General features: G+C 52.0%; 1 protein-coding gene across 1 annotated transcript; it reads left to right on the forward strand.

Moving 5' to 3' along the window:
• Positions 1–1,072: 1,072 nt before the first annotated feature.
• Positions 1,073–8,089, forward strand: LOC118637866 (E-selectin-like). Its single transcript, XM_036273491.1, has 11 exons — positions 1,073–1,115; positions 1,869–2,255; positions 2,762–2,869; positions 3,249–3,434; positions 3,635–3,820; positions 5,435–5,623; positions 6,035–6,223; positions 6,419–6,595; positions 7,148–7,258; positions 7,907–7,928; positions 8,032–8,089. The coding sequence occupies exons 1-11, from the start codon at positions 1,079–1,081 to the stop codon at positions 8,087–8,089; spliced, it is 1,650 nt and encodes a 549-aa protein (XP_036129384.1). The 5' UTR covers positions 1,073–1,078.
• The last annotated feature ends 6,617 nt before the right edge of the window (positions 8,090–14,706 follow it).

Here is a 14,706-nt window from a genome sequence, read left to right on the forward strand (position 1 = left end):
GATGCCTGGTCAAGGGCACGTACCTGGGTTGCAGGTTTGATCCCGGTCGGGGTTGTGCAGGAGGCAACCACTCAGTGTGTGTCTCTCTCTTGCTCTCCCCCCACCCCTCACTTCCATGCCCTCTAAAAATCAGTGGCAAGTTATCCTTGGGCGAGGATTAACAAGGAAAGAAAAAGTGATTGCTGGCCCATTACCGACAGGCCGGCTGGGAGAGCTGAGGCTGGTAGAACCATTCCTAGTCGGCTGATGTTTAGGAGAGTCTGGTCACTGCCACAGTTCCAGAAGAGAGGCTGCCACTCAGCAGAGCTTTCAAACCTCCCAAAGGCAGAGACTGTATGTTCTTACAATAAAAAACCAGGCACGTGTGTCATATTGATAGAATTCATGTAAGCCAGGGAGGCATGAAACCAAGGAGACTTTGTTTTGAGGACTAGGGCTCCTGATACATGCTAGTTTGTGGCATCGTGGATATTCCCGGGAAACTTTGTGGATGCTGCCGGGGAATTCCTCTTCGCCGGCTTTGGACGTGTCCTCCTATGACTCACAGGAAGCCGGCCGTGTAACCAGCTGTATAAAGCGCTCCCGCAGGAGCAGGGCTCTGCGGTTCTCGGCGGACTTGGCATCGGCTGACTTCGAGAGAGCAGCGGGGACACAGGAGGGACGCCGAGGGGACACAGTGGGGACCCGGAGGGGACGCACCTGGAATCTGGACAGGGAAACGACCTCTTCACAAACCTGTAAGTCTTCAAAGAGCAGCCTTGGGCCATGCGACTTAGATGATCAGTAGGAACAGATATGCGGAGAGCCTCCTGAAGCGTCTGAGCCAGCCCTTACTGTTCGGACCAGTTAGAGATGGGCTTTTCCCTTTGACTTCGGTAATGACGGTCTTAAACATTTCTATCTGTTCATGCAGGTCAACTTCTCTTTCATGGAGAGTGGGGTGCGGGAGCCCTTTACCAAAAACCTCACATAGAATGGTACGAGTAACTGGGGTTTCCTTCTGCCATTCGTTTTGTCCTTTTTCTTCCCAGAAAAGCACTTCAAGTATAATCCTTCGGAGAAAGGAGCTGTTAGCGCCATGCCTGCGTCAGGGTTTCTCTCTGCTGTGCCCTTTGGTAAGTCAGTGTCATGTAGTCAGAGCGGGGTGGGGGGTTCTCATCCTCCCCCCATGTGGACCAGGGGCAGTTCACTTTACCTGCTCGTGTCTCAGTTTCCTTACGTGCAAGGTGTTGATCATAACACACCTGTCCCAGAGGCCCCGTGAGGGCTCAATGTCACGCCGTATGCAGTGCCTCAGCGGTGCTGGTGGCGCTCAGCGAGCCTGGTCACCCTGACGATGGTCCCCCTGTGAAGCGGGCGTGCTCATAGGTTCTGGCGGGAGCAGGCAAGGCAGGCGCAGGGTCCGTCACAAAAGAGACGCACAGGACACGGAGGTTTCTCCACCCAAACCCCTTCTCACTTTGGAAGCGGCGAACAGAGTCGAGTCATCCAGAGGCCCACTGTCGGCCACAATAAGACGAGAAAGGTCCCGCTAACAACCATGCGGTTCCCTGTTGAGGCAGAGCAGTGAACATTGTAGTGATAGAAGGTAGATGGTGGTCGCCTGGGGCTGGGGGAGGGGGAGAGAGCTATAGTTCAATAGATACAAAGTTTCAGTGTTACAAGATGGAGAAGACCCCACAACATTATGAATATTTAATACCATTGAACTGTACACTTGAAACGAGGAAGATGGCAAATTGCATTTTACCACAGTAAAAAAATAGAAAAAGAATAGTGTGTGTGGGTGTGTGTGGGGGAGCCCAGTTAACAGAGTCAAACTTTGACAGGACTAAACTTTCTCTTCCCTCCCACCTTTGCCTGCTCAGTGCTTCTCCTGCTGAGAGAAGGTGCAGCCTGGTCGTACCACGCCTCCGTCGAACCCATGACTTTTGACCAGGCCAGCGCCTACTGTCAGCAGAAGTACACCCACCTGGTGGCGATTCAAAACCAGGAGGAGATTACCTACCTGAACTCCACGTTCAGCTACTCATCAAATTACTACTGGATTGGGATCAGAAAGGTCAACAATCAGTGGGTCTGGATCGGGACCCAGAAGCCCCTGACGGAGGAAGCCATGAACTGGGCCCCGGGGGAACCGAACAACAAGGACACCAACGAGGACTGTGTGGAGATCTACATCAAGAGGGCGAAGGACAGCGGCAAGTGGAATGACGAGAGGTGCAGCAAGAAGAAGCTCGCCCTTTGCTACACAGGTTGGCGCTTTGAAGGGGCCGCGGGAGGGAGGCAGCTTGATACATTCATTGTTGACATAAGTCAGTCTCTATTGTGACTTGATGCTGGGAAAGACCTGGCTTTACAGCGTTCTGTTTGATCAAGCATCTCTCTGCTTCTGGGTGCGAACGGAGGCAAGTGTGTGCGCGCGTGTGTGTGTGTGTGCGCACGTGCATACATGCAGCTCTCGGGTCTGTACATAGATAGATGCATATGCACACACACAGCGCGTATTTCAGTTACTTGTCTACTTGGGGTAGCGGATCCATCTTTAGAGTTTGTGAGACGGTGACGGCTGCTCGCCTGACATCCGTACATGAACGTCAAGGCTTGAAACACGCGAGCCTGTAACTCAGCTCTGGCCCTCGGCAAAGCACTGCACTTACGACCCCTGGCTCTCCATGTCGTGGGCGACATCTGCGTTGCACCCTGCTGATGCTAAGGGCGGAGGGGCTCACCCTCCTTGTCACGGCCTGTGTGTCCGCAGCTGCCTGTAACCGCACGTCCTGCAGCGGCCACGGCGAGTGCGTGGAGACCATCAACAACTACACTTGCCGGTGCCACCCCGGCTTCCGCGGACTCCACTGCGAGCGAGGTACGTCTGCTGCCACCTCCTCCTTCACGTGTGACGGCAGCGTCCCCCCGCGGGCTGGCTGGCTTTGGAGTCAGGTCTGCAGGCGGCCCGGGGTTGGTGCTTAAGGGCCGAGCTGTGAAGTCAGGCCCTCCGGGTTCCAGTCCCAGATTTGCCACTCACCATGGCCCAGTGGCCGGTAGTTATGCTCTGAGTCCCAGCGTTCTCACCGGGAAAGGAGGACGGGGACAGACTGACCACAGGCTTGTGGTTCGGGTCAGTGAACCGGCGCAGACAGGACGTGCCCAGGAAATGGCCAGTGCACAGTGGTTAGCGTCCCCAGAGTCCTTCCCCCTCATAGGAGCCGAGCGAGGAGCAGAACTGACTTGGTTTCCCGTTTCAGCTGTGACCTGCCAGGCCCAGGGAGACCCTGAGCACGGAAGCCTGGCGTGCACCCATCCCTTCGGAGGCTTCAGCTACAATTCCTCCTGCACCGCGACCTGTGACGAGGGCTACCTGCCCAGCGGCCCCGAGGCCACGCGGTGCACCTCCTCCGGGGAGTGGAGCGCGCCCCTCCCAGGCTGCAGAGGTAAACCTCTCCCATTCACCCCTCCTCGCCTTGGCTTTTCCTCCAACTGGGCACATTTTCCAAGCTCTAAGGAAAGTTCTTTAGGTCTCCGTTTTTAATAAAAGTTCTGCTCTCGAGCCAATGCGTACGGCCAAGATAGTGCCCGCCGGGTGTGAGGGGTTTCAGTCTGTGAACGTCATGGTCCTCTTTCAAACCCGCAGCGGTGAAGTGTGACACTCTGACAAAGCCTGCCAACGGATCCGTGAAGTGTTCCCAAAGCCTGGGAGGCCTCCCGTGGAACACAAGCTGTGACTTTGACTGTGAGGAGGGATTTGAACTCGTGGGACCCCAGCGCCTGCAGTGTACCCCATCTGGGAACTGGGACAGCGAGAGGCCGAGGTGCACAGGTAGGGTGGCTCCAAGTCGAGATTCGCTGTCAATATTCTTTTGCTTGACCTCTACTTGCAATGGCCAAGCAGGCCCGCCCAGGTCGAAGGCACCGCACAAGGGCCCTGGACGAGACAGCAGGGGTCCCCACGCGCGGGTGTTTACAACGGGCCCAGCTGCCCGCGGTAGCTGTGGGTACCGGAGCTGATGGGCGGCGCTCAGCTCAGGCCTCGGACATGCGTGCAGAAGGGCCAGTGCTCCTCCAGGGGAAGGGCCGTGTGTCACGAGAGCAGGTGCTTGGCTGGCTCCCTGACTCTGCTGATGCAACTTCACGGACATGGGCGTGGAATGGGCGGACAGCTTGCTCGGGGGAAATCGATTAGCAAGTTTAAAAGGGGGGAGCATGAGGACAGGCCCCAGTGCTAAGACCCGTGTGGCACCTTCTTCTGAAATGGCCCGGGGCCAGCGGGGTGAGGGTGTGGAGGCTGCTGTTGGCTACAGAGGCTCTCTCACCACATACAGCAGCACCAAAATGGCATCCGCCTGAATCGAGAGCAACAGTACTGCAAACAGGCAGGCTACCATCAAGGACCGATACTCTTTTTTTTTTAAATACTCATCGGAGGATATTTTTTTATTTATCTTCAGATAGAGTGGGAGGGAGGGGAGGAGAGAGAGAAACATTGACTTGAGAGGGACACATCGACAGGTTGTCTTCTGCACGACCCCAACCAGGGCCAGGGATGAACCGCAACCGAGATAGGTGCCCTTGGCCGAATGGAACCTGTGACTCATTGGTCCGCGGGCCGACGCTCTAACCGCTGAGCCGAACCAGCCGGGGCAGGACTGGTATTCTTGTAGACAAACATAGCACAGGGTGAGCTCCCACGACAAAAAGCCACAAGACCAAAGCCAAACTGCAAGGCAGACAAACGACCCCCGGTCGCCTTCTCATTCGCTGCGTCTGGCATCAGCCCCAGGCATCCGCCATCCAGGGGTCGCCCTCTGACTACATAAAATCCCTCTCCTGACCCTCCCTCCTCTCCCGAGTCAGAAGAGCCCTCGGGAACTCTGGTCCTGTTAGAGGCCGGCCTGTTACCGGCGCCACTGCCAGTCCGGGGGCTGGGATCCGAAGGAAGCACAGCCCTGCGCCCAGCTGTCCGGGGTGGCGGGTCCTGAGTCCGCTGAGCCCTGCGCCCAGCTGTTGGGGTGGCGGGTCCTGAGTCCACTGAGCCCTGCGCCCAGCTGTCTGGGGTGGCGGGTCCTGAGTCCGCTGAGCCCTGAGCCCAGCTGTTGGGGTGGCGGGTCCTGAGTCCACTGAGCCCTGCGCCCAGCTGTCTGGGGTGGCGGGTCCTGAGTCCACTGAGCCCTGCGCCCAGCTGTCTGGGGTGGCGGGTCCTGAGTCCACTGAGCCCTGCGCCCAGCTGTCCGGGGTGGCGGGTCCTGAGTCCGCTGAGCCCTGAGCCCAGCTGTTGGGGTGGCGGGTCCTGAGTCCACTGAGCCCTGCGCCCAGCTGTCCGGGGTGGCGGGTCCTGAGTCCGCTGAGCGCGGCTCCGCCCGCAGCCGACGGTTCGCTCGCCGCAGCGCCAGGCCCTCTCCCGACCCGGCAGCTCCTGACGCCGCTTTGGTTGCAGCGATCCAGTGCGAGGCCGTGCGCCGGCCTGACAGGGGCCGCGTGGACTGTCCTCCCAGCGCCTCCGGACGCCTCCCAGCGGGGTCCAGCTGCGAGTTCTCCTGCGAGCAGGGCTTTGTGCTGAAAGGGCCCACGAGGCTCCAGTGTGGCCCCACCGGGCAGTGGGGCAGCGAGGAGCCCACGTGTGAAGGTAGAGTTTTGTTTACATCTTCTTTTCAAGATAAAACACACACACACTGCCCTGGCCGGTTTGGCTCAGCGGTTAGAGCGTCGGCCTGCGGTCCGGAGAGACCCGGGTTCGGTTCCCGCTAAGGGCACGTACTTCGGTTGCAGTTTGTCCCCGGCCCTGGTTGGTCGTGTGGGTGGCGGCCACTCGATGTGTCCCTTCACGTCGATGTTTCTCACTCTCTCTCCCTTCCTCTCTCTCCCTCCCACTCTACCTGAACAAAAAATGGGAAAAAATATATATATCCTCGGGTGAGGATAAAAAAAAAAAAAAAAAAAAAACACACACACACTACTGAAGAGCTGGGGACTTGGTGACCGGGAGGACGCTGTTGCTAATGTCCTTGCTCTTCTAATGTCCTTGCTCGCCTTGCAGCTGTGAGGTGTGCCACCCTGAGCCGCCCCCAGAAGGGCTCCGTGAGCTGTAGCCATGCCCCTGCCGGACAGTTCACCGTCCAGTCCTCCTGCAGCTTCGCCTGTGAGAAAGGCTTTGAGCTGCGTGGAGCAGCCCACCTCGAGTGCACCTCTCAGGGACGGTGGACACAGGAGGTCCCCTCCTGCCAAGGTAAGGCGAAGCCAGACGTCATAGAGCAGATCTAGGTCAAGTCCTCATCCGTCACTGAGCCTAGGTCGCCTAGGGGCTGGGCCTCATCTCCTCCCCCTGGGAACACAGTGCTCTGAGGCAGCTTGCGTGCCGACTTCCCAGCTAGTGTAGACGCTTCCAGAGGGTTGACCTCAGCCCGGTCCCTGTCCCTCGCAGCGGTGCGCTGCTCCAGGCTGGCGGCTCCCGGCAAGGTGGACATGAACTGCAGCGGGGAGCCCGTGTTCGGCGCCGTGTGCACCTTCGCGTGTCTCGAGGGATGGACGCTCAACGGCTCGGCAGCTCTGACGTGTGGGGCCACGGGACACTGGTCTGGGGTGCTGCCTACCTGCGAAGGTGAGGCGCTCCTTGGTGGTGGTCGTCTGGGGGGCCAGGGAGAAGGAGGGGAGTTATCTGGCAAAGATAATGAACGATCCATTATGTCCAAACGGGAAAGGCCAGAAGGGCTGGCCGGGTTAATGAGCTGGTGAATATTCAGTTTTATGGGGATATAGAGAGAGCAGAAGAGGTGACATGATAGAATGAGCAGAATCCTGACAATCAGAAAAAGGGCAGCTGGGGGAAAGGAAAATGAGAGATAGAGATGGAGGTAGGAATAGGGATGGGGAGGGAGGGAGGGAGGAAGGGAGCGGGAGAGGGAGAGAGAGACAGACAGGCAGACCCAGGTGCAGTGTGGTGCCAGGGGAGAGCTTGGTGGTAGAGTTCCGCCTGGCGGTGGTTGGGGCAGACCTCGAAGTCTTTAATACAATGCCCCCTCCTCACACACTGGACTGCAGGCTCCTCTGCTTTGGGTATTGTAAGCAGTGTACAAGGACAAGGGCGGATCCACACAACAGAAGGACTCTCAGGTCAGTTCCTTCTGGTGACAGTTCTTCCCTGTCTCCTTAGCCCCCACCAGGTCCAGCGTGCCCCTGGCGGTTGGCCTGTCCGTGGCCGGAACCTCCCTCCTGTCCTTGGCATCCTTTCTCCTCTGGCTGCTGAAACGTCTCCGGAAGAAAGGTGAGCGGTTTGTGAATGTGCTGCAGAAATGTTTGGGAGGGTGATTGCTTCTCTCACTGAGGACCGTGCTCTCTAGGTTCTAGATAAACAATAAACCGCATAAAACGGAGCAGAAGCCTTAGGGAAGGGCCTACAGCAAACTCAGCGGGGAGGGTTTAGGAGACGTACATGTCAGCTGTGCCAACCCTGCTTGGCCCAGGCAGTGCCGCTCGCTGACTTCTGTGGGCCCTCAAAGGCGCCCTGAGGCCAGGGTTAGTGCTCCCGGGAAATGGATACAATGTTTCAAAACACTGTATCGGGAACAGCAGGCTTAAGTAGAGGACTCTCTCATAGGCCAAGCGCTAGCACATGTAGCCACCCTTCGCGGTCTGTTTGGCCTGCAGAGTAGTTAAAATTTTTTGAATTAAGTTCTGATGCTTACAAAATAAGAAATTTCACATAAAATCCGGATCGGGGACTTGTCGTGAGAAACCGGAAGCCACCTGCGGGTCTGTGTGAGAAGCAGCTGGGCCCGCCGGCTCCGATCACGCAGGGCCCCGGGGGCACGGAGTTTACGGCCCCTGCTGATGCATGCGGTCAGGCTGTTTCTGGAGCTGATGTGTCCTTAAAAGTCGGAGTCCAAATTAACGGTGGTCCTTTTTCTTGCAGCAAAGAAATTTGTCCCCTCCAGGTAAGTCGCCCTCCGCACCCCGCCCTGCACAGCACACCCTACAAGCGTCCTCGCGTCGTGTTGGCAAACCGTGCTTTACTTGGTGTTCTCGTGTGTTCCACAGCAGCTACCAGAGCCTTGGATCAAACGGGTCCTACAAAACGCCTTCTGCGCCCGTTTGAGTCCAAAAGGGAGCAGGTAAGGCTTGGCATCACATTCCGTTTTGAGAGAAGATACTTCTTTACACGTGCTCTTGCTCCTTGAGCTGTCCGAGCCCGCCAGCTTCTGGAGTGGGGGTGGGGAGACCTCCACCTTCACAGATGTCACGTAGGAACTGTGGTCTCACGTGTCTGCAGAAGGATCTAGCCTTTATGGAGTCCATTCACTTATTTAAGGTCATACTAACGATGATAACAGCTAACCTTTTCACGGCACTTACTATATTCTAAGAACTGTTCGGAGCTAGGGATTCTACGAGATGGGGCTATTACTCTATTTTTAATTATATAGATGAAGCAAATGAGGCACAGAGAAGCTGAGTAACTTGCGTAAAATCTCAAAGCTAGTCAGTGGGGGGCCCGGGATTCAAACCTCGGCGGGCTGGTCCCAGAGTCTGTGATCTTAACGAACACTCTGCTCCGCTTTCTGAGAATTTGGGAGAGTCAAGTCTCCTGCAAAGAGCTTTAAAAAAAATTAATACCTTTTTGTGTGCATTGTTAGGTCATAGAAAAAGTGAGCAGAAAGTACAGACTTCCAGCATCCCCTGACTCCCCCCCATTGCCTCTGCTATTAACCTCTTGCATTGGTGTGGCATTTTGTTACAATTGGCAGGCCAACACTGCCGCATCATGAACTCAAGTCCGCGGTCTACATCAGGGCTCACTCTTGGTTTTGTATATTCCATGGGTTTTGACAAGTGTATAATGACACAAGCCCCCATTTCAGTCTCATACAGAATAGTTCCAATGCCCTAAGTGAATAGGATTTTGATGTTCATATTGGGACTACCCCAGGGAGAGTGTGCATGGTGGGCAGAGATGGATTTTGCTGTCACTGCTCTCGTGCAGAAGAGTAAGTGTCCTGATGGCATTCACTCTTTCACTTGCAGAAACACGGGGAAACTAGGGCGTGAGAGCGACGCTCTGAAGACAGCAGAGACAGAGTCCCCTGGCATCTCAGGCCCTTGGCACCTGCTGCGGCTGGACTGCAGCACCCACGAGAACTCCAAAGGACCAAAATGCTCCAGCGGGCATGGCCAACCTGCCACCAAAAAGACTCAGTCCTCTTTTTCCTGTTCTCAGGATCTGGGAAATTCTGGTGACCAGAGGGAAAGGATAGTCTCTTCCAGGCAAAAGTGAAGAACCCAAGGCTCTGGGCTCTCAGAAGGTCTTTTCTGACTCTCCCTGGCTCAAAGTGAAATCCTGGCGGAGAAGCCCAGTATTTCGTGACATTGTTTTTTTCTCTTGTCCCTCACAGTGTTTCAACTGCTGATTACAAAGTTGCTGTCATGGGCTGACTGATCATTGTTAAAGGCTTAGAGGAAACAAATTGGCCAAAGATACTCTGTTACTGACTTGAAAAAAAGTGACACATTTTTGTTGTTAATGGTGCAAATCCTACTGAGTACTCCTGTGTGAGGATGATTAAAACCTGAATCACTTTTATCCCCATGGGATTTAGTGCCTTTCAAAGTATTCTTAGAGATCTCATTCTTCTGGCTTGCATGGGGTATGCATTCCATAATTCTTAATTCAGTACACGTGTTGTAGGGACTTTAACATACGTAAATGTTAGGACTATGACTAGGTAATATTTTCCTAGATCGCCATCTCTTTATTTATTAACAAATTCTAATGTTACATTGGCAGTGTATATATTTCAAAGAAGAGCAAATACGATCCTTTGACAGTGTACAATGGTAACCGTGTAACACTGTGATCTTTTAGGCTCACGATGTATATGTATATTACTGACTTGGAGAGAGGAAAACCTGTGTGAGCAAGTATTTATATTTATTTATAAAGGAGCTTAAAATTCCTAAGGAATCCAGATGTTGATCACTGGCAATGAGAAATGTCTAGTCGGTAACTACCAAGGCTGCTCCAACCTCACAGGGTGTGAGATTCAAAAGTCTCCCACATTGCCGTCAACTTCTGGGGGGCCTCTGGCTGCATATTGGCAAAGACAAGGCCGAAAGCAAACATGGGGAGATGATAAGAACCAGGATGGTGGGGGTTTCTAAGGGCAAAGGACTCTGGGAAATAAGGGAGAGGGCAAAAAACAGCTCTTGTGATCATGCTGCCTATGAAATGAATTATCCTTTTATCTGAAACTGTTCAAGTGTAAATATGTATATTAACGACTTGGAAATAACTGTAAGATATGTGTGTCTGTGTCTGGGTTTTATAAAGTATTTGAAATTATGATTTTATATTTTACAATTTTTTAAGTGTGTATTTATTTAAACTGATGTCATACTTGTATTTGATGTGACATTATGAAGTTTGATAATAAACATGTTTCTATTTATCTCTGTGTATGGCCTCTTTCTTAAAAATCCTTTTTTAGCCCTGGCTGGTTTGGCTGAGTGGTTGGAGCATTGGCCTGCGAACCAGAGAGTTCTGGGTTCAGCCCCAGCAAAGGGCACGTACCAAAAAAAAAAAAAAAAAGAAAAAAAATCCTATTTTATTTAGATAAAACTCACATACCATAAAATTCGCCCTAAGTGTACAAGCCAATAGTTTTTGGTATATTCACAAGATCCTGCAACCAGCACCACTATGGAATCCCAGAGCATGTCTATCACCCCAAAAGAACCCCGTCAGTGGGCACTGTCCATCTTCCCTCCCCAGCCCTGGGCATCCGGAATCTACTATTTGCCCGGGGATCTGCCCGTGCTGCACACCTCACTGAGCAGAATCACACGGCGCGTGGCCTCCTGTGTGTGGCTCCCAACAGTGGTCTCAACCTTCCTAATGCCACGGCCCTTTAATACAGGTCCTCATGTGGTGGTGACCCCCAACCATAAAGTTACTTTTGTTGCTACTTCATAACTGTAATTTGGCTACTGTTATGTCATAGGCGACCCCCAAAGGGGTCGTGACCCACAGGTTGAGAAGCGCTGACTTAGGGTCCCGTGCTCAAGGCTAGTCCACCTCGTAGCGTGTATCGGCACTTCGCTCCTTTTCGTGGCTGAACCACACCCTGCTGTGGGGGTGTGCCGGCCTCCCCTCCCATCCCCCAGGGGTGGGCATCCGGGTCTCTGGGCCTTTGGGCTCCTGTGAATGACGAGCTGGGGGCTCCTGGGCACATTTCTGCGTAGCCTTAGGCTGCCAGCCCTCTCGGAAGACAGGGCATGTAGGTAGAAGTGTGATAGCTGGGTCACGTGGAAACTCTGGTTCTGTTTTCTGAGGAACAACCAGACTGTTTTCCAAAAGGAGGGCACATTTTGCAGCCCGCCGCGATGCACGGAGTTCCAGTCTCCCCAGTCTGTCCAGCACCTGTTACTGTCGGTCCCTCTGATGGTCACCACACGATGGGTGTGAGTGGGATATACAGAGGCCCTGGCATCGACACTGCACAGTTGTCTGAAAAAATATTAAGAATCTAAAAAAATCGTGAAGATCAGTGAAATAAAGTCTTTACCCTGGAGTCTGCCTCGTGCCTGTCTCAATCCTCAGCTTGCTCACGTTCAACAACCACCTTCACTGACTCTCACACTGTTTCCTCCGGGGTGAGCCCGAGCAGTTTATGGTTTTGTTTTCTTGCCACCTCGAAAGGTGTTTTTCTCTTCTGAAATGAGTCGATCCACAAGGCCTGCTGTGTGCCAAGCCAAAAACCGCCTCAAGAATCTCCTTGGTATCAAAGAATCAAAATGCCTGACACTTCTAAGAAAACATGGTGTGACTTTGGGCTTGATTGTGCAGACTATAAAAATTGTGGTTCTACACTGTCATCGACTACAGTTGGTTTCACTTTGATTTAATGCTTCGTCTGAGCTCAAACGTTTTCCTTAGGAGAAAGATTAAAGAAACAATGAAAAACAAAGCGAGATTCTGCAAGTTAGGTCTGTTTTCACGTAAACGGAAAGGCAATGCCCTTCAGAGAGCAGCTCAACGTGCAGAGACAGAGTGTGGCTGTTGGCCTTCCCAGGTATGAAATGATGGACTGGACTAATTAAGTGTATTCAGGAGGAATACAGGGGCCCAAGTCAAATGAAGATGGTGGGTGGTGAGCATGGATGTGAGAAGTGGGACCGTTCTTGGGGTTAGCTGAGTAGCTTTTATGGAAAACAACGAAAACCTATTTGCACCAGAGTTAGCCCTGAATGTCCACGCACCTCCGTGACCCGAGCAGGACACACCCACCACAGCCACGTCTTTGCTTATTCCTGGAGTGTAAGCTCCTCTGATCACCTGTCACCTCCGAGCCAGTTCACCCAGGTGGCTGTCCCCTGACCCAACCTTACTTTCCCTTCCAAGCTTTTCCTTCATCCTCTGGAATTCCTGCTCCACAATCAGCAACACCCCAGCTCCTCTCCCAAACGGATTACGTTAGTGACTCTCCCTTTCCGCTGCCCTCCATCGCTTGGGACCTAGCTTCATAGGCAGTCCATCTCCTTCCCAGTATACACTCGGGAAATGCCCCCAAACCCCAGGGCAGAAACTAGGGTGGCTTTGCTGTTCAGGGCTTTACTTTAGGGCAGTGGTTCTCAACCTGTGGGTCGCGACCCCTTTGGGGATCAAACGACCCTTCCACAGGGGTCGCCTAAGACCATCAGACACGGCTCCGCCCACATGCAGATACGCCCACATACAAGTACCCGGTGTGATGACATCATTGCGCCAACCCCAACACATACACCCCGTACAAATACAGGTGTAAGTGACAGGGTTGGCACAATTTACTTACGTGGACCAGTCACACATGTGTAGAGAGCAGCTACTGTGCAGAAAGCAGCTACTCTGTTAAAAGCAGCTACTGTGTTGAAAGCAGCAGTATTGGAGGTAAAATGACACTTTGTGAATTATAATTACTGGGAAATGTAAAATCATGTACTGTAAAATCATCAACTACTGCAGAAAAATAATATCTGTACCATGGGAATTTAATCTGGATGCTGATCCGTCTTTTTATATTCAGCTGTGGTTAATGTGAATACGGCCCCCTTGTGATAGTAACACGTATGTAAAAAACAACAACAACAACACAGAGAATGGTAAATCATAGGAAACTTTAATGAACTGCATTGACTAAACTATGCCAGGTATCATCTTTTGTATTATTGAAGCTATTGTTATATATTATTTTTATTAGCAAACCATCCCATGACAATGTATCATGTAGAGAAGAACATTAAGAAAAGAAAATAGAGTGAGGTTTTTTACAGTATGGTTTTACCTCAATAATTACAGCAGGAATTGAGAAACCGCAATGTGTTATTTGTTGTGAAGTTCTATCAGCCAAATCTATGAAGCCAAACAAACTAAAACGCCATTTTGATAGCAAGCATCTGAGCTTTGCCAACAAGGATACCAACCATTTCACAAGCAAAGCAGATGGACTCAAGAAAGCCAGACTTGACACAAACAAAATGTAGCAGCCGTTGAAGCTTCACATTTGGTGGCACTCTGAATCACCAGAGCTATGAAACTTTACACCATTGCTGAGGATTTACTGTTGCCAGTGGCCAAAGACATTGTTCGAGTTACAATGAGAGACAAGTTTGTTACAAAATTGAGTGCAATTTCCTTATCTAACGACACTGTCTGCAGAAGAATAAATGACATGTCTGCTGATATTCTTGATCAGGTAATCCAAGAAATTAAATCTGCTCCACTTCCAATATTTAGCATCCAGCTTGAAGAATCTACAGACGTTGCAAACTGTTCACAGTTACTGGTTTACATGAGGTATATTAATGATGGCGACTTTAAAGATGTGTTTCTCCATGGAAGTAGGGCACAGACTGACATCCCTCAGAAGAGGGGGTGGGGAGGTGGGAAGAGATAAACCACTGAACTTAAATGCATGTATGCATGACCAATGGACATGGACAAAGCCGGGGACGGGGCGGGGGTGGGGTGGGGAGGGGGTGTCAATGGGGTAAAAAAGGAGAAACATCTGTAACAAAAAAATAAATAAATAAATTTTTAAAAATAAATAAAGATGTGTTTGTTTTTTGCAAGCCTCTTGAAACGACAACTACTGCATGTGACATATTTGACACAGTTGGTTCATTTCTGAAAGAGCATAAGATCTCTTGGGAAAAGGCTTGTGGTGTTTGCACAGATGGTGCTCCAGCTATGCTAGGATGTCGATGTGGATTTCAACGTTTGGTACTGAATGAATCACCGACAGTTGTTGGAACTCTGTATGATTCATCGGCAAATATTAGCAATGAAGATGCTGCCCCAAGAATTACAAGAAGTAATGAAAAGCATCATAAGTTCTGTCAACTTTGTAAAGGTGAGCAGTTTAAACAGTCGACTGTTTTCGCAACTGCGCAACGAGTTGGATGCACTGAACAATGTTCTGCTATTTCACACTGAAGTGAGATGCTTGTCGACAGGAAAAGTTTTAAAATGTGTTTTTGAGCCCTGGCCAGTTTGGTTCAGAGGTTGGAGCGTCGGCCTGCGGTCCTGAGAGACCCGGGTTCGGTTCCCGCTAAGGGCATGTACCTCGGTTGCAGTTTGTCCCCGGCCCTGGTCGGTTGTGCGGGTGGCAGCCACTCGATGTGTCCCTTTCACATCGATGTTTCTCTCTCTCTCTGTTCCTCTCTCTCCCTCCCACTCTACCT

Source organism: Molossus molossus, unplaced genomic scaffold (assembly GCF_014108415.1).
Source record: "Molossus molossus isolate mMolMol1 unplaced genomic scaffold, mMolMol1.p scaffold_m16_p_20, whole genome shotgun sequence".
Classification (NCBI taxonomy): domain Eukaryota; kingdom Metazoa; phylum Chordata; class Mammalia; order Chiroptera; family Molossidae; genus Molossus; species Molossus molossus.